Source organism: Tubulanus polymorphus, chromosome 1, assembly GCF_964204645.1.
Source record: "Tubulanus polymorphus chromosome 1, tnTubPoly1.2, whole genome shotgun sequence".
In the NCBI taxonomy this organism is placed as follows: Eukaryota; Metazoa; Nemertea; class Palaeonemertea; order Tubulaniformes; family Tubulanidae; genus Tubulanus; species Tubulanus polymorphus.
Genome location: NC_134025.1, coordinates 3,903,665 through 3,926,907, shown reverse-complemented (window position 1 = coordinate 3,926,907; position 23,243 = coordinate 3,903,665). Strand labels below are relative to the sequence as shown.

The following is a 23,243-nucleotide window of genomic DNA, read 5'->3' as shown; positions in this document are numbered from 1 at the left end:
GCGAATCGGTACCCATCGGAGTCGCTCGGAGATTTCCGGAAGTTATCGGAGCACGTACTAGTAAACGAACACACGTGTTATTTACTTGTTCTGTAGATTAGGTTAGAATCCTGCTATAGTGGTGTAGAGCTATGAACGCTTGTGTAAGCGAAGGTTAGTTGTCAAAGTAGTGGTCTTATCTCATCGCCAAGAATAGTAAATCTGGGGCAATTCCTCCTCTTAAGATTTAGTGAAACCCTTTCATTAGTTTAACAGTTAAATAAAAACAAGACTTATTTCCCAATACAGAAGATTTATTTGCATATTCTACACAAAAAATAATCATGAATAAACGTTTTAAAACTTACCAACTATTTTAACCAACCAACCGTGGTTTAAAAAATCTTTTAAAGCAAAGCTCTTTGTAAATCATTATCGAAAAGTTGTACAACTTGGCACAAACTCAATGAATGAATGAATGAATGAATATGTTCATCTCATTATCTCGTTAACAAATTGATGAAAATATGCAAATTAACCATTAAGACACACAAGCCGAAATGCTGCCGGTGGAACTTCTATCGTTAGAAGAATCAACACTGGTTCACATTATTTAGAATCCTTCAAGATGAAACACTGATATAATTCAATCGGAATTCATAGATTACTTTTAGCTTTATAATTCTATAATAGTTACAGCGTTAGCCTTTTAGTTTTTACATAACAGTTTCATTAATGAAAGGGTAATTAATATCTTACATTCATGCAAAAAGGGATTCACACCGTTATATATATAAATATAATCCACATATATAATCATAAGAGCCCTAGCAGTGCGACTAACTAGGTGACCATTTCCCTCAGTTCTGAACAACCTGTCGTTCACATGGCAGCCAGCAGAGATGTCACTGTCTGTCGCCTTCATGGTTAATCCAATATCGAGAAATGGGAAGACACAAATATATATAGAGTATTTCATCATTTATTATAGTACTTCGGTAGTTTATTTTTGTTGAAGCTGGATTACAAAACGATTGGTAGTTTTTGGACAGTAACAGGACAGCTGTAAGCAAATTCTAAGACTTTCAGAGCATATCACAAGCATATCATTTCAAAGCAACCGGATAATGGTATAATTACATTAACAGTGATGTTCCACCACAACAGAAAATCTCATTTCAGTTCCCTATGATCGTTCAGTATCAATTGATCTCCCTTTCAGCAACATACATTCAGTCTGTATTGATATCTTTATATTGAAATTACTGCACACGAGAGATAGAAAATCGACGTTCCGTTACATTAGGAGAAATAAACACTTTTATCGAGGGAGAAAACAACGATATCTATTAATTATACATTGAGGATCTACGGTCCATTTGAAAGGTGTAAATACCCTACAACCATCGACATAATTAAGTTTAATTAGTATCGTAGTATTACAATATATGCACCACCAAATTTTGTAATTAGTCATCAACGGTTTCGAGATTAAACACGACGCGTTTCTAACCGACAATAATCAGGAAGCGTTGTTGTTGTTGCACATACCCTTTTAATCTATATATTTTTTTCACGAAGCTTGAAGCTTTTTTTTTCTCTTTAAATATGACACGAGAATGAATAGAAATCGCGGTGACGATTCTCGCGATCGTTACATAGATATTTATCGATTGATCATCACCTACACAAAACAAATAAAACTCTAATAATAAGAATAAACTGCCACTACTACATCTCCGTTTATAAGGAAAGCAATATTTCATCATTTCATATCTACAATTTTACAATAATGGTGTCGCAGCAATATGAATGAAGCGCTCAACGTGCAACCTTCACGTTTTTATAATCAATATATTATTATCATTATAATCATTTCCATGTTTCGGAATTTGTGAAAATAACACAATCTGATGCGAGTAAATACGCTTCACACGCGGTAAAGCTCAATGATAGCGTCGATAATATGTATTTATTTATTGATTCCCGAATAAAGCTATTTACAAATACGCAAGCCACAACCGCGAGTGAAGACCGTGTACGCTAGCATCGCCTAGTCTTACATGAACCTACAAACTGTTGATAGGATGCATAGATGACTGCGAACTGATTGATGTTAAAAAAGTTTATCGATGATGAAATGGTTGTCGATCTGAGATGATAAACTATGACTTTGATGTTAATACGAGACAACCCGGAATCTCAACTTTAGTTTCATTCGTTCGTTCACTTAACACCCGAAACAATACTCTAACACATGGTGCCATCTATTGTTCAGCGATAAGTTTCGCGCGGAGCGCAGTCGGATAGTACAGGATAATCACTATCAAATTGTCCGTTTGTATACAAACTCAAAATAACGCGTCAGTAAAAAACTTTCAAATGCATTTAATATATATGTAATATACGTAGAAGGTTTATATATCATTATAATATATATATAACGGATACACAAGTGGTCCACTGCTTATAAAATAAAAATCGATTTTCCAAGCATATAACCGTTGGTAATTTTTATGAATAATTCGTTACGTACATTCATACGACGGACATATATAAACAACCATGATCAATCGGGTCATCGTCAGATGAAGCTCAGGTACAAACATCTGCTAGTACTGGCCATATTCTCGTATGACTAGCGAAAAAACAACATCATCTTAGCATGGCCGCATTAGCACCTGTACCTGTACTACAAATAACGGTTTAATTTAGCCGGACAAGCGAGTACATTATAGAGAGTAGAGCGTTATTATATTCACTTTTATCGTTTATAAAAGTTCTAATTAATCGATGAAATCATTCTCGACTCAGTTAGTTAGAGTTGTATATATGCGTATACGGTTTATTTCTTCTTTCCCAACGTGAAGAATGAACGTCGTTTCGGTTCACCGCGGGTCGGCGAGTCCGTTTTGGCTGGAAGAGTCTGCGCTCTCGATGGCGAACCTCCGTCTTCACCGATGCACGTGTTAATCTTCGTTAACCACACATTCATTTCATCCTGTAATAAACAACGCGAATGCGTCATCAGATATTAACCCTCACTTCTCCACATTCTGAAGAGATGTAGCCGAATGATTTTATGGACTTACGTCATCTTTACACTGCAGAAGATATTCTCCTCCATTGTTTAGTTTCAATCGTAACACATGGGGGCGTTTGTGGTAGTCGGTCGCAACGGCGACGGAAGAACCAGCAAGATCGATAGCTGGCTCATGATGGAAGCGAGCACTCGGATCCTACAATCGAAACAACAAATGAAAATTAGATCTGAACTATGAATGTAAGGTTACAATCTGTCGCTTAAAGAGTTGATAACTTACAGCTTTCGCTTGTTTCTGATTATGATAGAACGAGAACTCCGATTGGTTTAATACGGAATATAGTTTGTCCCAGTGTCTGAAATTACAATAAGTAAACAGAAATTTATCATCTCAACTTATATACATGTTTATTATAGAGTTGTAAGACTGTATATAACCGCACCTGCTTGATGCCTTCTTTGTAGTGGATTCCCATTCGTGTTTTCGCACCAGTATTCCTTCATGGTGGAATTCAACATCACCCGGACTGCCGCTAACTGGTTCTAAAAACAATTCAACCCAACTTAAAACACAAAATCATAACTTCGTTTACTTTCTGAATATCTATTTTTCATGAACATTCCATTGTCTTCCAAACTTTATTTCCATTCTCATCACTAAATCTTTTTCGAAGCTTTCTTTTCCGATATCGTATAATATTATTGAATAGAAAAGACACTGTCACCAAACATGCTACATGAGGCAAAGGTAAGTTCGAAATGTACAAACCTCTATCCTGAGAAATCACTAAAATTTACTAGATGTACCGAAAATATTCAATTCATAAAAATATAAGCAATTATATCTTTTTACCGAAAAAAAAAAAAATCCGCAGAGAAAAAACAATGAAGTCATATCTAAAATTGTTCATGAATTCAAAATCATCGCAGTAAAAAACCTGTAAATAACTATAAAATTACAACCAACCCGGTGAAAATTAAATTGTTAAATGTTCCCGTAACCTACAGGATGGGGTAAGTAATTAAATAAAACTAAATCATAGGGAAGGGATTGTTATAGTTACCTATTACAGATGGTGCATCTTCATGTGATTTCGGTCGACCTTTACGCGACCACGAGCCAAACGGCGACTTGGAACGCTTTTCTGATGGCACAAAATAATTAATGATTCGTTATCATCAGGAAAATCAATTAAAATAAAAATATATATGCGTAACCATTCGAAGAGCTAATCTGAATTTCTCTTAAAATTTGAAAGCATTCAGAAATTACTTAATTAAGACAGTTTCGTAACTGTTTCGATGATTGGTTCTGCGAATGATTTCTATTAGAATAAAGTTATTACTTACGTTATGTTATTTAGATAAAGCATTAGATCAGCTTTGGTTTTTAATTAGTACGAATAGGGACGAGGACTTTAAGATTATTAACACGTCAGATTCATAATTAAATAGTAATCCATCCACAATTAAAGCGAATTTATTACATTAACCATTAAATTGTGTTACTGAGTTTTTAATAGTTATTTGTTGTTGTGATTTAGTATGTAATACAGCTCAGTGCAAGTGCAATATTCAGCTCATTTTGAGCAATATATCAACGTGTTCACGTTTCATATTCTGAGGATGTAATGAATTACGAGTGTCACTGACAGCCAGTGTAGGCAGGAAATGGTGGAAGTCATTTACAACGTGGAACGCCAGCCAAAGTTAATGGTGAGGAGGACACCAATCAAAGTTGTCTCTTTCAAATCGTTGAAAACAGAATAGTGAAAGATTGGAGGTGTATTTGTGCTAAGAGAAACAGTTTTAAAGGTACAACTTAACATACACACAATAATTCAATTTCAACTAAAATATAGGCACATCGAGACTCAACTAGAAATCATACGTAACTAAAAGTAAGGAAGTACTACCCCGGTATATACAGCTAGAATACGTAGCTACGTACATCTCTAATCTAACTAACTAGGGTAAAACTAACAACTTCTATGAAGTCGAAATATCGCGGATTAAGCTATGATTGAACCAAGGGAACTTATTGTCACAATATCAATTCAGGAAGAAGGATAATCAGGGGTTTCAATGGTTGGGTTGAGATAAGAAGATGAAATAGAAAGATCGCCTATCAAAAGCCATGAATGACAAAATATTGGATTGAAAAGGAATTGTTGGAATCATTGGAAGGTTTTCATACTATGTGCACAGTGCAATTCACTATAGGCTGACTATAAACATCTATTATCATCATTATCAGTGAACCATCAAAACGCTTTCCAGATGTTTTAAGTCACGAAAGTGCTAGGAAATAATAATCAAACTGCCGGTGTAAAACTACAAGCAATTCTAAGGATAGTAGATAGAATAGACAAGAGCGCATCGGCCTCATAAAACTTACTAGGTTTCGCTGCCTCCTGGGTGGGGCTTACTTGGGCTTTTTCAACTGGACGCGCTAATATAGTATAAGAAAGACGTGCGGTCAGCAAATAGGGATAAAAAACATACATCGACAAAGTTCAATCTAAAGTACAGTGTACTGCTGTTTTCAACCATGCAAAACACTGCATTACACTCTACAGTTCATTAGTATATATAAAGTAACCAAAACATGCATTTTTATAAGAGGATTTCTTCAGTTTTCGATGTAATAATCCGAGTTAGATAAGAACTCATGCATTTTGTCCAATGACATATGGCGATGTGTGATGAGAATTCTTGGATAGAAACAGCAATACACGTGCGCATGAACTGGTATCTTAGTAGGTAAAATACATATTTGTTGTCAAAAATGAAATACTACTTTATGGAAAAAAAGCATGGCAAAAACTGAATCAAAGACTTGTGACAAACAAAAATTCAATAAATATAATAAGTTCCTTTAATCAGCTTTCCACTGAAGCAGTTATATCGCATCGCGGCAGTATATTATAGTGATGAAAACAACAATTGAGACTGAAAAGCAAGCATGAAATGCACAACAAAAGAGTGATGAATGATTTGACGAGACAAGACTGATGAATGGGTCTGGAGAAAGCTCTGTTTCCATTAAAATCAACAATTTTCCATTAATTTCAACAAATTTTTTTTTTTCGCAGGACTTTGATGAAAGCGAACACACGTACCGGGGACCTCTGAGCGTAAAGATGATGAAATGAGAAATCCATATGATCAGAAAAGAACCTTCTTCAAGCATTAAAAGTAGCCATCGATCGTATAGTTCGAACTTACCTCAATCGATGCCGAAATCAGCAACCCTACTATCTACGGTAAGGACGCAGAAAAGCTGCACTTACCTTCGATCTGAAAAGATCTCAGCCCTAAGTAAGCTAAGGGTTAGAAAGCTAGCTATCCGGGATCCTGGCCAGACTCGACTATTTTCTCGAGATGAAATGAAAAATAACCAAGGATTTCCTCTACGTACGAAGGACAAAAATAAGGCGGTTGAACGTAATGATCTATCAAAACCTTTCCCAGCGATGATCAGAAAGCATTCGCGGCGATGATTAAAAAATCATTTTCGTATCTGAACTTACCCTTAGACGGCTCGCTGGTCGATATTTTAGGTTCTCCTTCAACCGCTACGTAAGTACAGAAAGATACATGCATTTTCATGAGTCAAGTTACACATGCGTCGAACACAGGCACACGGCCGCACAATGGATGGATGGATGGATGGTTGGATAGCACGGTTTATATAGAAATGTTTTGTTAGTTCAACAAATTTACAGCATCTCGGAGCAAACAGTTGAAGTCAAGATGAAGAAATGTCGATGAAGATTTAAAACAAAAAAAATGACTCGAAGAAAACAACAAATGAAAGTTGATCTTTTTTCATGATGGTCGTTTCGGATTGACGATAAATAGAGATGAGGAAAAAACTGAAAAGATTTTAAACGATGAGCGGACAGATTGATGTCAGTTCGTTAAAGAATTCTCCAAGATGCACAAAATATCGAAAGATGAAATGATTAATAAATGAGTCAATATAATTAATAGACGTTAAAAATACAATATTAGAAATCAGTAATTTCTTGAATTGTACAAGTTTAAAGGCACTAAAAATTAAATCTTAAGATTATTCAACCATTTAATTAAATGCCCATAATATCTTCATTATAAAATTATTCTAACATGTTTTTCTTTTTAAATCAAATCATAAAGAAACTAATAACTATGGTAAAGAACATGCAGAGATTGAGTGTTTACATTGACTTCAGTAGTCAATTAGTATCAGATACTAAGCTAATGCTTTCAGAGGTGGATTTAATTTAGCTATAATTGATAGATTTACTATTCTATACAGTAGCTAGCCGAGTCTACTGCAGCGCGGGGGTTCTCCGTTAATCTGTGATCAGAAAAAACCGACTCGAATGATTGGTAGTAAAAGAGAAGAAGCTCTCAGACATCGAATGAGTGAGATTGGAAGGAATAAGCCGCCACAATATACGCTAACACAATAGTGACAACATTTTTTGCCATCTTTACAAATTATTCCATTAGACACAAGAGAGGGAGGAATAACTTGTCAAATTTCAAAAGTTGGCAAATTTGTAATGAAAGAATGACTCATCGAGCCAGCTGTCCATCGAATATAGTTACGAAGTGACAACATAGAGCGACGTTTTCAATGAACACAGAGGTGACATCGGTTCACTCAATTGACCACATTGTTATTGAGCGAGGACAGCAGGACATTCAGTACGACAGAATCAAATCCAAACCAGTTGTTAAAGCACGGAATTCCGAATAAGATTTGATTTAATCATGTACGACGAAACATGATCGAGGGAGGACACACACTGATGATAGATAGATAGATAGATAGATAGCAGTAGTTATTACACAGATGCCAGTTCGATACATGTAATACATATTGTAATACTTACGAGCTCTTGATGGTTCTTCTGATTCTCCATTGACTAGCGGTTCACCGGCACCTCGTTCTGGTTCGTGCACAATTTCTGGTTCTGGTTCTCTATAAAAACACGCGCAATAAACATTAGCGACCGAAATTATTAATATTCTTGACAAGGAGGTCTTTTTCTGAATCGATTCTGTCGGCTGAACTGCAATCATGTTTAGATAATATCTTACTTCTCCGGTGGAGGAAGGAACTCCTCGATCATTTTCTGTAACCGTAATTCTCGCGGCGAGACGCCATGATCAATTTCTGGATGTTGGCGACGATATTCTTCTTCTTGACGTTTCTGTCTTTCTTTCAACTCGAACTGTAACAGAATAACATTTCCCATGATCGACGGTGAAAATACGAATTCGCTACGAACAACTATTATTTCATTCCATGGACTTCGATTCGAGCAGCTGTAGCTTCAGCCGGTGACTTCAATTGAAAACGAACTTCATTGTGAACGCGTTAAAGAAATCAGCAGTTGACCCTACAGCGAAACCCACGTGCGCTCAGCACAGCCAGTGAATACTCCTCATGACAAGAGGCTCATTATCCGTGATTGACAATCATCTATAAATAATCAAAAATTGCCTCGAAGCCATGCTGATTTCGCTAACTGATAAATGGCCGATAAAGAAATAATTGCAGAAGCAATTATGCACAAATCCATGGCAGAAAATATCGGCATTACCCATCTGCACCAACCTGGACATTTCAGTTTGAAAGTATCATTCAAAACGCACCTTCATCATTAAAACTGAGTTCTCAAACCAAGCATCTTGAGATCGCACACTTTGACGATCTATTCTATCAAATATTCATAATATTTTGCACGTGAAATATGCTTTTTTTTCAGAACGAACAGTTTTAACGAAGAAGTTTGATACAAAGGAAATTACCTGATCCGTGTGATGCACCATCCTGTACTGATAATGATACAGGGTAAGACAACCAGCTGAGTCTATAATAAGACCGGCTTAAGAAAGCCTGTGTGAGTAATATCTACTCACAACAGTCTGTATAATGTAAACAATAAGGATTTGATACAGAATCCACCCAATCCAAATAGAAGCTCTTCTCGTATACAACCTCCCCATTTTAAAAGAAAAAACCCGCCTGTTATTCAAGCCTGCTTACTTTTTCATTTCGAAAAAACTCTTCAGAGTTCGACGCATATCTGAGGAGATAAGCGTAATTTCGACGGTCCGATTGGTTTAATTATGGCAAAAGGACGAATAAATATTTTTCTACGAAACATTCCACGAGCAAATCGCTTACAGTTGCATCAACAGGAGGGTTTTGTCAAGAGGCATCAAATACAGTTCAGCGGCGGTGCATATAAACAGATCAGTTTTTCCTCGGTTGCGCTCTCTTGAGAAAAAGCACTAACAATTCACTCATTAGTCGTAAACCTCAATCCCATCAATTTCATGTATAATAATAGGCAATTCGCCACCACAACATTTTTACAAAATGCACAAATGCAGTCAGTCTAAATACCGCAACAATTCAATTCATCCTGTTTACGTTTTGGCGAATTTGATTCATCAAAATTTGCAAGCAAAAAATCTTTGTTTCAGAATGCATAAAAATTCTAATACCGGTAATATTAGCACTAAAGATCTATTGAATTTTGCTTCTAAAGATTTCAGTGAATGTTACGTTTTGTACTGTGCTGAATATGGAAAGATGATGGGTTTGTGAAGGCGGGCTGCAGAGAGCTGTGGGAACCCAGACACTTCATTCAGTAAGGAGCAGCAACATTCTAGTATACTGAAAGACTCAACGTCTGCTAGAAGAAAAGTTATGTTAAGAGTTTGTCCACGGAATCTGAAATACTTTCAACAACAACAGAATAACAACTTTCATGCGCGAAGTTATAGTGAACCACACACATAAGAAGTTGACAGTAGTCACACTATGACAATGCTTTAACTCGAAATATTCTACAAATAAAAAATCATTTCACTCTATGCACAACAACAATAAAAACATTGGGATTTTATAATCTACAGGGATATTATCATCATATAAACAGGTATAAACAGTCTACTGGGGTGTAACAAAACTTGAAATGTTCCGACTCTGTCCACATCATATTCCACCACTACAAGACTCGCTCAGCTGTATTGGCCACCATTACTTATATAGGTTTATGATCGTGAAGGTTTTACCTGAAGACTTTCCCTGAATAATCCGTAATGACCCTTACTCAAACAACAGCACATATTGCGGCTGATTAATTAATACAGACGCACACACCGGCAGATCGAACAGATCTCATCGTGTTGATATTATAATACTGATGATGATGAATAATCCAGATTAGGTCAAAATCGCTCCATCGGTTGTCTAAGAATGTCTGAATATCTGCACGAATTGTTCAGATATTTTCCAAGCAGAACCGATGGGAAAATCATACGTAGATTTTTTATGAAGATACACAGTTGATCGATGTTAGGGTTTGTTTTGATGATGAATGGATGATTGATAAATAAACCAATAACCGTTAAAAGCATGTTATTGTCATCTCGGTTTTGATTAAGCCAGTAGTTCCCTCAACCCAACTCTGTTTACGATTTCTCCGATGCTGAATCAAGTTTCAATCTAACACCAACGAAAAAATTCATGATTGTTGCATTATTGATTGCAAAACGTAAAATAAAAAGGTGTCAGCCGTATACGTGTTCAGCTAGGGTGAAAATGTTCAGATCAAAAGAAAATAAGTAAATTGTCAGATGATGCAATATCGAATGTGCCACAGAGTCGAAACATTTTATCAATTAATCAAGCATTTTTTAACTACAGCTGGAGGAGTATCTAGTAAATTATCATCTTCCACGTTCTTAAATACAAATTTCACCAAAAAAATCAAAACGTGTAAGAAAATGAAACCAAAAAGTGAATAAACAAACAAAGAAATTCAACCCTAATTCATCAAACCATAAATCTTCATGCAATTTTCACTAATACCATCTCTTGTGGCTGTTTTCCGGTTCTAATTAGTTTGTGTTCTTAACTAGCCTATAGGGGGCGTCTATGCGTGAATAGATCTTGTACTACGGGTGAAATACAATTAAATCCCCGATTTAAAACCTCTAACATTGTGGTGTGTATGGTTTGCACGCAAATACCCCGAGCCAATTCAAACCAGAGACATATTCCAATTGCAACACTGCCATAGATAATCTCGAATACAGGTATTATTGCGGAGGTGTACACTCACGATGGGCTCATCGAAACTTCCCGTTACGGTCTCTCTTCGAGAGCGGACCAATCAAATATTCTCGAAAAGAGGTTTCAATAAATCCGAAGGTCATGTGGATATAAAAGAACGAAGCCGATGTTTATCAGCTCAATATATAACCTAGATTGCCATGACATCACTTATAATTACTAAGAAATTTAATCGATACTCATACAATGCTTTTGACGAGTAGCGCCATCTGGCGTTCTCCAAACTACCCTTGCCATTTAAAAACCACAATTTGGATGTTTCGAACTCTATAAACTGAAGAAACGATTTATCAATGCGTCTAGATTTCGGTGAACCCGATAAGAAATAAATATGGCAGCGTTAATATCCTAATATTCAGCGTCTTACGTAAAAACCTCGATGAAATGAAGCCCGGACACCGAAATTATAGCCGCCTCTCACTTGTGCATTGAATCAAACTAGAAGAACTTTACGTATATATAAAATATATATATATATATATAAAATAATGTAATGTGTAATAAATTCACCCGTTCTTTCTTCGTTAATTTACTGCGCGTTTTTAACGAAGCCATCAGATCTTCCTCGGAATATCGGCGTCCGCTGAGAACGAGCGATGGAAGCTCGTCGTCTGCCGTCGCGTGATCCTCGTCGAGCGACGACGACGATAGTCGCAACTTCAAAAAACACAAACACAGCACGCGATTTAAAAACAACTAACTCTCGACTAAAATCGTCTTCTAGATTTTCAGTTCTATTCGTGATAATTGTTTGTAAGGTATAGAAGGATGCGAGCCTGCAGTGGTGGAAACCGGTTTTTTTTTAATTGAAAGAGAGCGAGCGAGGGGGCGGTGAATAAGCCTCACCTCACTCACCCGTAAGTTTGCGAGGATATGTCGCGTGCGTTTAGCAGGCAATTTGCAAGATGTCTACAATTTATTAGATGATAATAAATATTACTATGATAATAATTGATGATAATACTCATGCCGAACACTGGGGTTGACGAACAGAAACTCCAGTTATTCAACTACACGTGACTTCAAATTGTCGTGAATGCGATTTACAGTCGAACCCGCTTAATTCAGATTAGTTTAATCCCGATTTTAAGCTAATCCGGATATCATTTATCGCCCGATGATACACAAACACGTATGATTTGAGATTTTTTTGCAGATTTCACACGAACCGGATTAATTTCATCAGCCTCTCACGACTTGAATTAAAGCAGTTTTCACTGTATTTCCAAATAAATCGTTAGTATTTCACATTCATGACAATCGCGGCCAAATGAACTTAGCTGTATAGAAGGTTAGTCCACTACCAATTTGGCTCATGAAACTAAACGGTATTTATGGTATTTACATTAATAGTATCATCCTCGTGGAAGCTACCCTCCTGCGGGCTTAACGACGTGCCCGTGTCGTAGCCGAGACTCGCGTATTTCTCTCGCCGGCGTCGTATGCGTTCTTTCAGTTCAAACTTTGAAGAAAAATGGCATTAGCATCGTCAGGCGTTTGTGTTATACTGACACAACAACATTTACAACAACAACAACAACAACAATAACAACGCACGAGAGATTCATGATGAATATATAACACTCAGCGAAAAGCGTTCTTTTGAAAAATGTGTGAAGAAATTGTAAGCGTTTGAAAGAAAGTCACATCATCGCGTAATGTATAATATACTACATATATGTATATATATATATGCCAACTAGAAAAGCCGAGGTTTCAAGCAACAAATAACTGATTATATGAATTAGACTTCAAATCAAGTTTTTTTTTGCTTCAGACATCTGTCCACATTGAAACGACAATATGTGCACATAATGTATAAGTTAATCACTCGAAGCTATCATCTATCCGTGCTGCTGCTTCAACATATTGTTGTAATTATCAGTTGTGCTGCCCCAGAACTATATTCACATTTTTTTTCATCCTTGGTTTTTTAATCGATCGACCCAATTAACAAAATCGACGGTCGATAATAGAAATGCCACATTGAATGATTATATATAAATTAAGCGTGTGTATTAAGTGTGCTTATTAAGAATAAATCCTACCGTAGTCAAACGTTCCAATGCGGCGAATCTTTCCTCTTGCGTAGCTGCAGCCTTTTCAAACGCTTCGTGTTTCTTAATCAATTTCTCAACTTCGGCTAACGTTTCCTGTAAACGACGAATCAAAAATCTGTACCGACCGTATCCGCAAAAATTGATCAATCGATATCGTTTTTAACACCAGACCGAAGGCATTTAATGGGATTATCTTTCGGTCTGGCGAGTTATCGATTCGAGACAATTTTCCAGTCGATGTGAATTCAGATCGTCGTCATCATCTACCGCGGTAGTAACTTCTTCCACTCTACTGGACAATCAGATATTATCAACGTGACAGTGAACCAGTCATCATCCGCTGATTCATCCACGTATCAATCAATTATTACGATGATAATTAATACATCACGATGAGAGCGGGGTAGCCGCATTTATTTGATCTGACTTTACCCCGATTATTCGCCAACATTTAAGTTGTTTTCCCTGACTTGATCCGGGTAAGAATCCAATCCATTAATACAGTTAAATCTAAGACATGTGTTGGAAAATTTGATTATAAGCACAATCAACAAATTTCCCCGACTTTTCCCTGATTTTAAGCTTTTTTTTTACAAAATCCCTGACTATTCCCAGACTTTTTTAAAGAAAAGAAATTTCCCTAACTTCCAGGTAAGTGGCCTCCCTGGAGAAGTACATTGCATCTAAACGATTTACTTACGCCAAGGTCAGTATTTTGTAAGTATGGTTCCTGCGCTATGAGCCAGCACTCAGCGATGTAAGCGTCTCGAGCGAACTGATAAACTTCCAAAACTAGAACAAACAATCGTTATCATTACAGCGATGGAGATCTTTTTTTTTGTTATTCAGAAATGAGTGATTTAACTATAAAACTTACTCAGTTGTAAATATTCCCATCGATCTTCCCATTGATCCATCATCGTACATCGTTCTGTGGTAAGCTGTATCAATTTCTCTCGAACCTAAAATTACATCAATCCACGAGATTAGAAACTTGCGATCATAATTTCGGGGTTAAGTTTCACGAGATAAATGACTTTTTTGATCGAATTCATCAATCTTAACCAAAAAGGATTTCCAAAAATTTCACTTGATCACGAAACCAAAACCCCCATCATTCAATATCTTGGCACTTTTATCTTTCTTTTGTCGTAGAAATTCATGCATTACCACATCGAGCATCATATTAAACAGATGGTCGAGAACTGTAGCTAGAGAAGACCTCGTTACCTCCTCTTGTCTGTAATGTTTCCTCGCCAGAAGATCCTTTCCCAAGTTCACGCAGATCGCGAAGTTTTCTTCGCGTGCATCCACTTCGGCTTTCAACGACTGATGATTATTCATCAACAGTTCAACGCCGGAAACATCTCTGAAAATATCAACATATTCATTAATCTAATAGCTCTTAAATTCACTCTCAGTACAATCAGAGTATCGATATTTCTCGAAGTACAAACCTTGGTTTTTCTTGTGTATTCATCTGTGTGATGATATCTTTCATCCATAAACGTAAATCTCGCACCATATTAAAGAATCTGAACAGATCGTTCGTATCGGCGAGTTTGTTTTTACGATATTCGCACATCATCTGTAAATTACGCCAGGCGTTGACGACTTCAGCCTCACGTTCACGTATTTCACGGGCTTTATCACCGGCATATCCAGCTATGAGCTTGGAGGCATCTTCTTGGACCGTTTGGACCTGTAAAATTCGAAACGTATCGTCAGATCATCTACAGAATCATACCTCATAACAGGTTGGAGTAATGAATGCTAAACTTATATATTACCTGAGCACCAAGTGTGACTAAATCATGTTCGAAATTAGCATGTTTCCTTTGGAGAGCAGCTACCGTTTTAGCATCGCGGCCAAGATCTTCGGGAATAGTATTTTGCTTTTCCTGAAGTTGAACATAATTCACCGATAACGACATAATCTAACAAAACACCGGTATCATGAAGACTCATGTAAATGCCACTTACGTAGATTCTCTCCAAGGTGTCTTTGCAGTCATGGAAGAACTTGTGAAGTTCCCAAGAAGCCTGCAGAGCCTGTGTCCTCGTCTCAATCAGTTCTAACAGGTCTGTCCAGGCCTCATTGAGGCCGTCCTTCCACTCAGCTATCGTAGCCGCATCCGAATGACCGGCGTTGATCAGCTGATCGCAGAGGTCATTAGCTTCAGCGACGCGTTCTGAACCGATATTCTGCGTGTCACGAGCGAATTCTTTAAAACGATCTAACAACATCTGAAACAATAAACGCAACAAACAATCAATATCTACTTCTCAACAATATTTCTATGTAGTTTTAGTCGGAACAGGGACGTGTTGCATAGTCAACTACAGTCAAACATAATGATTACCACAGCTATGATGACTTAAGCAAGTTTAACAGTATAACTGACCAAGAATGAATAAAGAAATAATTGGAAATTTTTCATAGGTCGGATTTTGACCTCACTCGTCATATAAATACATCGTAGTACCCATCAGATCTGACATGGGTATGACTGTACAACAGATTCTGCGGCGATATTTACCGTGACGTGTTCGAAGTCTTGTCCTAGCTCATGTGATCCAGCGACCACCTCACGTTCAGCGATCCACTGCAACAAGTCTTCGATCTCGCGATTCATCGTGTATAATTTCAGAACTTCGTCTAAACGCGATCGTCTTTCTTGCATCAGATCTTTCAATCCGGCGTATAATTTATCGACTTGCGCTTGACGAGTAGCAATTGTCTCGCTGAAAAATAATATACAAAACATTACTTAAAAGACAAATAATCCATACAGATTCATTCAACGTTCGATTTATCTGATGCTAAACAGTCTAGTACGGATCTTTAATGAACATAGTTTTGTTCGCGATCAAAGTTGTAAATTATAAGAACCTCTCGGGATGTTCCTGGTCAATCAGTTCCCGACTATTATCGCTAAGTTGACGAATAGTCTCGGCGTAATCTTCAATAGTCTTCTCTAGGTTCTGGTGTTTCTTCATCATATTATTGGCGCCGTTCTCATCTTTAGCCCGATCTTCGCCCATCATGTAAAGCTCCTGTTCGCTCATCCAGGCTTCGGCCTCGGAAGCATCGTAGTAGAACTGAAAATAAGCGGTATATATTAGGTATTTCACGATATCGCTGTACGAACTTCACTACTGTATTTGAATATTTACCTGTTGAGCAACCTCTGATTGCTGCAATCTTTCTTTTCGCGCTTCCACCGCCTTCAGTAAATCGTCCCACAATTCGAGCAATTCGTCGATTTTCTGTTGGAATTCCTCGGAGAGAGGATGTCCGTCGCTGATCATCAGACGTCCGTCGTCGCACACAGAATGAATTCTCGGCTCGTGGTTCATGATCTCCGATTGAAGGCTTTTATTCTTTTTCAACAGCATGTGAACGCTGAGTAAACTATTTCCGTAGTTAGTCGACGTCGCCAGCTGCATCTTCTCATCGATCCACAGTTTCTCGTCCTCGATATCTCGTAGGAATTGATGAATACGTTTCTTCTGTTCCAGTTGATTACGACGTTCGATCAATGGTGCATTTATTCTCTGGAATCTAAAAACGAAAGAGGATGAAGTATGAAATAGATGTTCAATATAGCGTTATATAACTTGTTTAAGTTGAAGAATGACGATTTTTTACCTTTCTTCAATAGCTTTCTTTCTCATCTCGATTTCTTCACGTTTATGCGGATCGAGATCTAACAGACAAGTTTGTTCCGCTTCTAATGTTTCGACCTGTTGCTGTTTGATGACCATCTCTTGTTCTTGATTCTACAATGAAAATCGCGGCGTATTCGTCAAATTTCGCAACAGAAATTCGTGCCGATCGAGATGGAGATTTCTGATGAATTACCTCCTGTTTCTTGATCAATATATTCACACCAGCCAAATTCTCGCTCGCTTCTTCTGGAATGACCTGCGTTTCGAGTTCTTTCATCCAACCGTCGATATCATCAATATTCTGTTCGTACAGTACATGTTTATTAGCGTCGAACAGACGCGCCCCTTTATCTTTGGTCGTATCTTCCAGTTCGTCCCATTGTGTTTTCAACTGATTGAGGCGTTCCTCGATGCGTTCATTCCATTCAGGTTTCTGACGGACCAGTTCATCTCCGTCCTAAAATCAAACGCATCAATATATAATAATTTCTAAAGCTTCCTGGCACGGTTCATACTGAATATTAAACAGTAAATTCACATGGTTTGTACCTGTTCACACTTGTTCAAACGATCTTTATTAGCAGTAATTTCGGATTCGAATGCTTGATGCCTCATGTATTTACTATGGATATTCTTGGCATCTCGGTAAGTTTCATCTTCTGCGGCTATTTTCTTATCTTGCAGCCATTCTTCGATCTACCAAAAACAAACCAAATAATTTTACGAACACGTGATCTTGGAATTTCGAGCGCCAAAGCCTTTTTCTGAGATTATATACTTACATCATCACAGTCCTGCATGAATTGCTGCAACATCAGCGAGTCTTTGAGCCGTTCTAAATGCTCATAAGCTCTCTGTCTATTACCATTTCGTCTGTAGAAAACAAAAACATAAAACATTGATATCGAAACTGCTCAAATAAATAGCATCTAGTTCAAGCGTAATGAAATAAATCGATAATTACCTTTCTTCAATATTTTGGGCCTTGGTATGGATCTTATCACCGGAGAAATGATTCTCATCGATCAGACGCTGCGCAAACTGTAATACGCCGTTCACTTTCTCATCATTAGCATCCATCGTTGTAATGAACGCTTCATGTTCCTTGATCATATTCTCCGCCTGCTCCAAAGAGCCCTTAATAATCAAGATAAAAATAACTCGATGACATCCTAATTTTTTTCAGTCGTGAATACTTATGGCATCTTACATAATCTATATTCACTGAAGGGGTTTTGATAGGAAGTAGCCCTCCATTACCCGTAATGTAACATTTGAACAAACAAAGCAATTCCATTTGCTTTTCTCTAGACAACATCGAAACAACTATCGTACATCGATAAAAGGATGGAAAACATTATTCAAAGTTTTCCGTGGTAAAATACATAGCACCAGAATCAGGAATTTAACCCAATTCGGCGAGAATAAAACATACATGTATCGGGACCACACAACAAAGAACACATCTTTATATCTGATTAACACCAAGAATACACGTATTTTAATTACCACTTGTCATTAGTCGTATGTGCAGAGTAAGTAATTTGGACAAAAACTGATAGGAAAATGGGGGATATCTGGAAGTACGGTTGATAAGTATCAATGTCTTCAAAACTTGTATTCTCAACATTCCATGCTTTTCAAAATGGAAACATGCCACTTATTGTGTATTCATATATTTTCACTCGGAATCATTGCTGTTAGTTAGGTTTCAAATATTCATGTTCATATCGACGTTTGTTAGTATGTTCATTCATGAGGTTCACCCACATAGACTGACCCTTTCAAAGTCAACGACAATTACTGTCAACCTGACACCACTAAGACTATCAACGATCCAACCAATTACTGACGGAAAGAATATGGATAATTACTGCGTTATATTACAAGATTTTTCATCCAAAGAATTTTCGAGAGTCGAAACATAAATTTCTGTGTACAGAGAGTGAAAAGGACCAACAGTAGAAGACAGCGTGAGCGGAAGTAATTTTGAACAATCTTGATTCGAGGAATGTTCAAACACACATAAACAGTTTCTAAACCTACACATAATATGATGAGTTTGTTAGTGAGCTGAAATATGAAATGGTGACGGGTTCGAGGGTCCGGGGGAAGGCTGTATAACATATTCACAGAAAATGTCAACACTGAGATTACTGACAAGTTTATATCATAATCACATAAACTTGATTCTCAATTCTTTAAGAGATTTTACTTGTGATCGATATAAAGATGTCAGCGATGAAAATGATTCCCATATTCTACAGTGATATAATCAGTTGAGAAGAATATGGAATTTAAGAGCATGATTCACACTCGTCTAAGTCGAAGAGCTACATTCAGTTTATCACGTCGAAATAACGATGACAATTTCAAACGGACATATCATCGGCGACGCTTAGACAAGTGAGAGAACAAACAGTGCAATAATAGATGAACAGAACGTCCTCCGTGGCCAACATCGATAACGTTGACAACAAGTGAACGAACATCTAGAGGGAAAACAACGATGAGATGAGATTAAAAGGGAAATCACACGTCGGGCCATCATGCTGCTCGCTATAGTCAAATCAGTGTTTTGTTTGTTTGTAGGTATTTCATTTCTTTACCTGTTTATCACGTCCAACCTGGGTGCTCTGTGCAACAGAATCGTTGAAAATCAGTTTTCGTTTATGTATTTATATCTTTGTTAACTAACATACACATAGAAACACGACCAGTGCAAAGACACTGCATATTGATATGTTACAATTCTAGTTCATATGAAATATAGCACAAAAACTAATATCGATATCAATCTAGAGATATATTTAAAGCTATCATTTTTTCGTACCGTGGCTATATGCATAAAGCAAGAGCCGTGGTATCTAGAAACATAAATATCGATGGACTTTCTAAATATTCTACAAAAGCAATGGAATTCAAGCAGTGTAACGAGTTGGTGTTGCTTATGAACACTTAATACTTATATAGTGATCTAAGGACAAAATTTCACAAGAATGTTACACCAGCAAAGATGGGTATTAAATGAAACTCATTGAGTGGCAAAGATCAAAATCATTTTTATCGTTAATTTTCTAAATGAAATATAATTTCTAAGGTCTTTCTATGCATTATTTATATTCAAACATTAAGGAAGAGACCTAAGCTTCAGTCCATGAAGGTATGATCTGCCACCTATTTTTGACATTTGAATCATCAAGATTTCGTTGCCACTGTTAAATATAATGGTAATGTAAAATAAATGACTTGCACTTCAATGAAATTGAATAATAGTGAGACGAAACTTGTAAATAAATTAAAATGTTCATATTCTGATAGCTACTTACAGGTACATCATCTTTAGCTAGGAAGTTTTCTTGCTTGCTTAACTGTACTTCGCATTGGATACTATCGCGTAAGAACACCTGAAATGATGACAAATGTAATATTTAGCACTAAGACAAAACACAGCCGATATCATTTGAAATATTCGTCAATAGATGGTGGTCACTTACCTGTAAGTTCATGCCTTGAGTGAGAAGATTTTGTTGGTTATCCCACATCTGATGAAGCTCATTCCATCCATCGTCCAGGGCCTGTAATCTCTGGCTCAAGAACATGTACTGAGCGTCGCTTTGTCCTTCGGTGACCTTGTTTCCGTAATCTTTCATTTTTTCATATTCAGGCGCGTAGCCATCGATCTCTTCTTTAATCTGTTGATGTTCATTCAACAACTGTTCGGCTTGTACCAAGTCTTGTGGGATATCCTCAGAAGCGATCGCTGTCTGGGTACGTGAAAGCCAAGCTTGGAAGTGATCAAGATTCTGTAAGAACTTCTGTAATTCGCTCGATTCATTCAGTTTCTCATCTCGTTCTTTCAACTGTAATCAAACAAAAATTCACATCATTAACATCCAGTATTCGTTGTACATTTAATAGTTGAACATATAACTAATATCTCTTGTACCTGATCTTTCAATTCTGTCCACACTTCGGTAATGCGTGTAACTTGTTCCCTGATTGCCGCAGCCTCTTCCGGTTTCTCGTCACACAGACGATCGGCTTCGGCATTCAACGAATCGACCTTCGCTTCGATAGCTTCCAAGTCTTTCTCCATTCCGCTGAGTTTACGTTGTAGAACCATAACACTGGCTAAATCATTACCCAATTCATCGGTCGATTCGACCAGTTTGGTTTTCTCACGAATCCAGGTGACTGTTTCAGTGATCTCGATATGGAAAGTCTTGATGCCGTATGCTGTGCCTAGGCTCTTACGTTTGTCCTCGACGATTGACTGCAGATGAGCCCATCTGAAAAACATTCATATTATGAGCCCATGTCCCTATATTTGAATGCTTTAAGAACCTGCCATCTAATAAGTTACCTGTCGTTGAGTTGTTGCTGTCGGGCCAGGATATCATCGGCATTAGGATGTTCAACTTGCAGGAGTTGACGAGCTATTTGGTTCACGTTTTCAACTTTAGAAGCGTTCACTTGCATCTCGTGTTCGAAACCATCAAAACGATGTCGAATTATTTCTAATTCTTCAATATCGTCACCAGGAACCATTGTAGCCAGTAATTTCTCCTGTAAAACCACACAAAACCAGTCAGCTAATGAACTTAAAAGAGTTCTTCATTAACGGTTTCTCCACTTTCCCTAAATCAAAATCCTACCACATGTATGTTTCAGTGCCCCTCTTAAATCATCAGCCCCCTCTAATCAAATTTGCCATGTATTACTTATCTCTCGAAATAGACAGTTTACAAACTTGCCATTTTAAAGAGACTTGCGCGACTGTATTCTAAATGTATAAATACCTTTTCAGAAATCCACACTTCAACTGTGTCGGCGTCATTGTACAATCTATACAGAGACAAAGCATCCAACAATCGCTGTTTACGCAGTTTAGCCAATTCAAGCAGTTCGTTATAGCGACGTTCGATACTAGCGAGACGACCTTGAACTTCTTGCGAATCTTTATCCTAAAACGTGAAAATACAAATATTGAATTTACGATAAGTGAATGAATTAAAAACATCGCGAGATATTTTACGGAATCATCACTTACTTGTTCTCCCAAGTTACTAGCCTGTTCGCGCAATGCATCAATTACGGTACGATAGTTCTCCAATTGATCAGTTACATCCTAAAATTGATGAAATAAAACGTAAACACTATAACAATGATTCAACAAACATCAATATCAAACAAAAGAAACTTCTTCCCAAACAAAGAAATAAAATCAACAATAAAACTAAAATTAACAGTAAACATAGACAATCTTGTCGCTTGTAAACTGTTCTGTTTTTCAACTCAACAATGAAATTGGCTGTTAACGTAATGATTATTTGCCACTCACAAAAGAAGGTTCAAACATTGAAAGCAGCGACTGTTAATGAAGAAAGTATCATTTTCTACATTAAAATCTCCATCGACTGAAACGGACTAACTGTAAACATTAGCCGACGAATGGTAATATAATATTTCTCACCTTGTGTTTTTTCAATAGTGATTGAACACTGGATTCATCGTGTCCTACATCCTCACTCGAAACGATACGCAATGTGTCCAACATCCACGTGTCGACATCATCAGCATCGGCGAAAAACTACAAACGAAATCGCAATTTCAAACAATATTCACGCGTTTAAAACCTCATTAGTCATCGAATTGACCGAGAATATGAAATTCACCTGGTAGAAATCGAGCGCTTCCAATAAACGTTTCTTTCTGTACGCGGCCAGTTCGATCAGGTTCTCCCATTGTTGGTTGATTTCGTCGATCCGAATCTTGATCTTATCAGCGGCGAAGTTACCGGCTTCGATAAGATCTTCGCCGACCTTTATCACACCCTGGAGATGACTGTGACGAGCTTGGAGTTCATCTTCCATACCCTACAAAACAAATACATACATATTGATCATAATGTACAGCATCTGTTTTTTATCGAGGCCATCTCATCCATCGATGAATTCAAGAAGCCTCTGCAATGTTTCCCTTTTTAGGAAACAATTCATCATCTGTAAAGCATTTTCGCTGGATTTAGCGCCATCTCCGTTACTTCAATGATTGATATCCCTATTATCATATGTGAAATGATTTAATTCTATACCTTATGCTTGTTGATGAGAAGATGAACTGTTGTGAGGTCATGACCGAGATCTGGCGATGACATCAGCTGTTCTTTCTCCTTGATCCAGCCCTCTTCATCGGCCATATCCCAGTAGAACTGCCACATCTTACGCGAATCCTCCAGACGCGAGCGACGGTCGGCTGCTAGTTGCAATAGTTCCTCGTACGCAGCGCTCAGATGTGACATACGATCAGTGACGATCTGTGTATCACACGGTCGGTAGTC

General features: G+C 37.4%; 1 protein-coding gene across 13 annotated transcripts in view; it reads right to left on the bottom strand.

The window, feature by feature from the left end:
• Positions 1 to 945: 945 nt before the first annotated feature.
• The window catches only part of LOC141915038 (spectrin beta chain-like), a 30,218-nt gene continuing 7,920 nt past the window's right edge, over positions 946 to 23,243 (bottom strand). The window contains exons 13-48 of one of the 13 annotated variants that reach the window (XM_074806420.1): positions 22,998 to 23,242; positions 22,579 to 22,779; positions 22,377 to 22,493; positions 22,245 to 22,274; positions 21,954 to 22,031; positions 21,703 to 21,867; positions 21,267 to 21,469; positions 20,850 to 21,192; positions 20,398 to 20,763; positions 20,230 to 20,307; positions 19,510 to 19,536; positions 17,865 to 18,037; positions 17,683 to 17,773; positions 17,450 to 17,596; positions 17,094 to 17,357; positions 16,881 to 17,011; positions 16,406 to 16,793; positions 16,122 to 16,330; positions 15,769 to 15,973; positions 15,212 to 15,475; positions 15,019 to 15,129; positions 14,686 to 14,930; positions 14,459 to 14,597; positions 14,106 to 14,190; positions 13,929 to 14,020; positions 13,217 to 13,321; positions 12,514 to 12,630; positions 8,117 to 8,250; positions 7,909 to 7,997; positions 6,556 to 6,600; positions 5,421 to 5,474; positions 4,087 to 4,167; positions 3,466 to 3,565; positions 3,303 to 3,378; positions 3,072 to 3,218; positions 946 to 2,980 (exon numbers count right to left, since the gene is read on the bottom strand). In XM_074806420.1, coding sequence (XP_074662521.1) covers positions 2,825 to 2,980; positions 3,072 to 3,218; positions 3,303 to 3,378; positions 3,466 to 3,565; positions 4,087 to 4,167; positions 5,421 to 5,474; positions 6,556 to 6,600; positions 7,909 to 7,997; positions 8,117 to 8,250; positions 12,514 to 12,630; positions 13,217 to 13,321; positions 13,929 to 14,020; positions 14,106 to 14,190; positions 14,459 to 14,597; positions 14,686 to 14,930; positions 15,019 to 15,129; positions 15,212 to 15,475; positions 15,769 to 15,973; positions 16,122 to 16,330; positions 16,406 to 16,793; positions 16,881 to 17,011; positions 17,094 to 17,357; positions 17,450 to 17,596; positions 17,683 to 17,773; positions 17,865 to 18,037; positions 19,510 to 19,536; positions 20,230 to 20,307; positions 20,398 to 20,763; positions 20,850 to 21,192; positions 21,267 to 21,469; positions 21,703 to 21,867; positions 21,954 to 22,031; positions 22,245 to 22,274; positions 22,377 to 22,493; positions 22,579 to 22,779; positions 22,998 to 23,242 — 5,501 coding nt within the window. In that variant the 3' untranslated portion in view covers positions 946 to 2,824. The remainder of the gene's footprint in view (positions 2,981 to 3,071; positions 3,219 to 3,302; positions 3,379 to 3,465; positions 3,566 to 4,086; positions 4,168 to 5,420; positions 5,475 to 6,555; positions 6,601 to 7,908; positions 7,998 to 8,116; positions 8,251 to 12,513; positions 12,631 to 13,216; positions 13,322 to 13,928; positions 14,021 to 14,105; positions 14,191 to 14,458; positions 14,598 to 14,685; positions 14,931 to 15,018; positions 15,130 to 15,211; positions 15,476 to 15,768; positions 15,974 to 16,121; positions 16,331 to 16,405; positions 16,794 to 16,880; positions 17,012 to 17,093; positions 17,358 to 17,449; positions 17,597 to 17,682; positions 17,774 to 17,864; positions 18,038 to 19,509; positions 19,537 to 20,229; positions 20,308 to 20,397; positions 20,764 to 20,849; positions 21,193 to 21,266; positions 21,470 to 21,702; positions 21,868 to 21,953; positions 22,032 to 22,244; positions 22,275 to 22,376; positions 22,494 to 22,578; positions 22,780 to 22,997; position 23,243) is intronic. The other 12 variants (XM_074806425.1, XM_074806423.1, XM_074806428.1 and 9 more) reach the window with 12 other exon arrangements.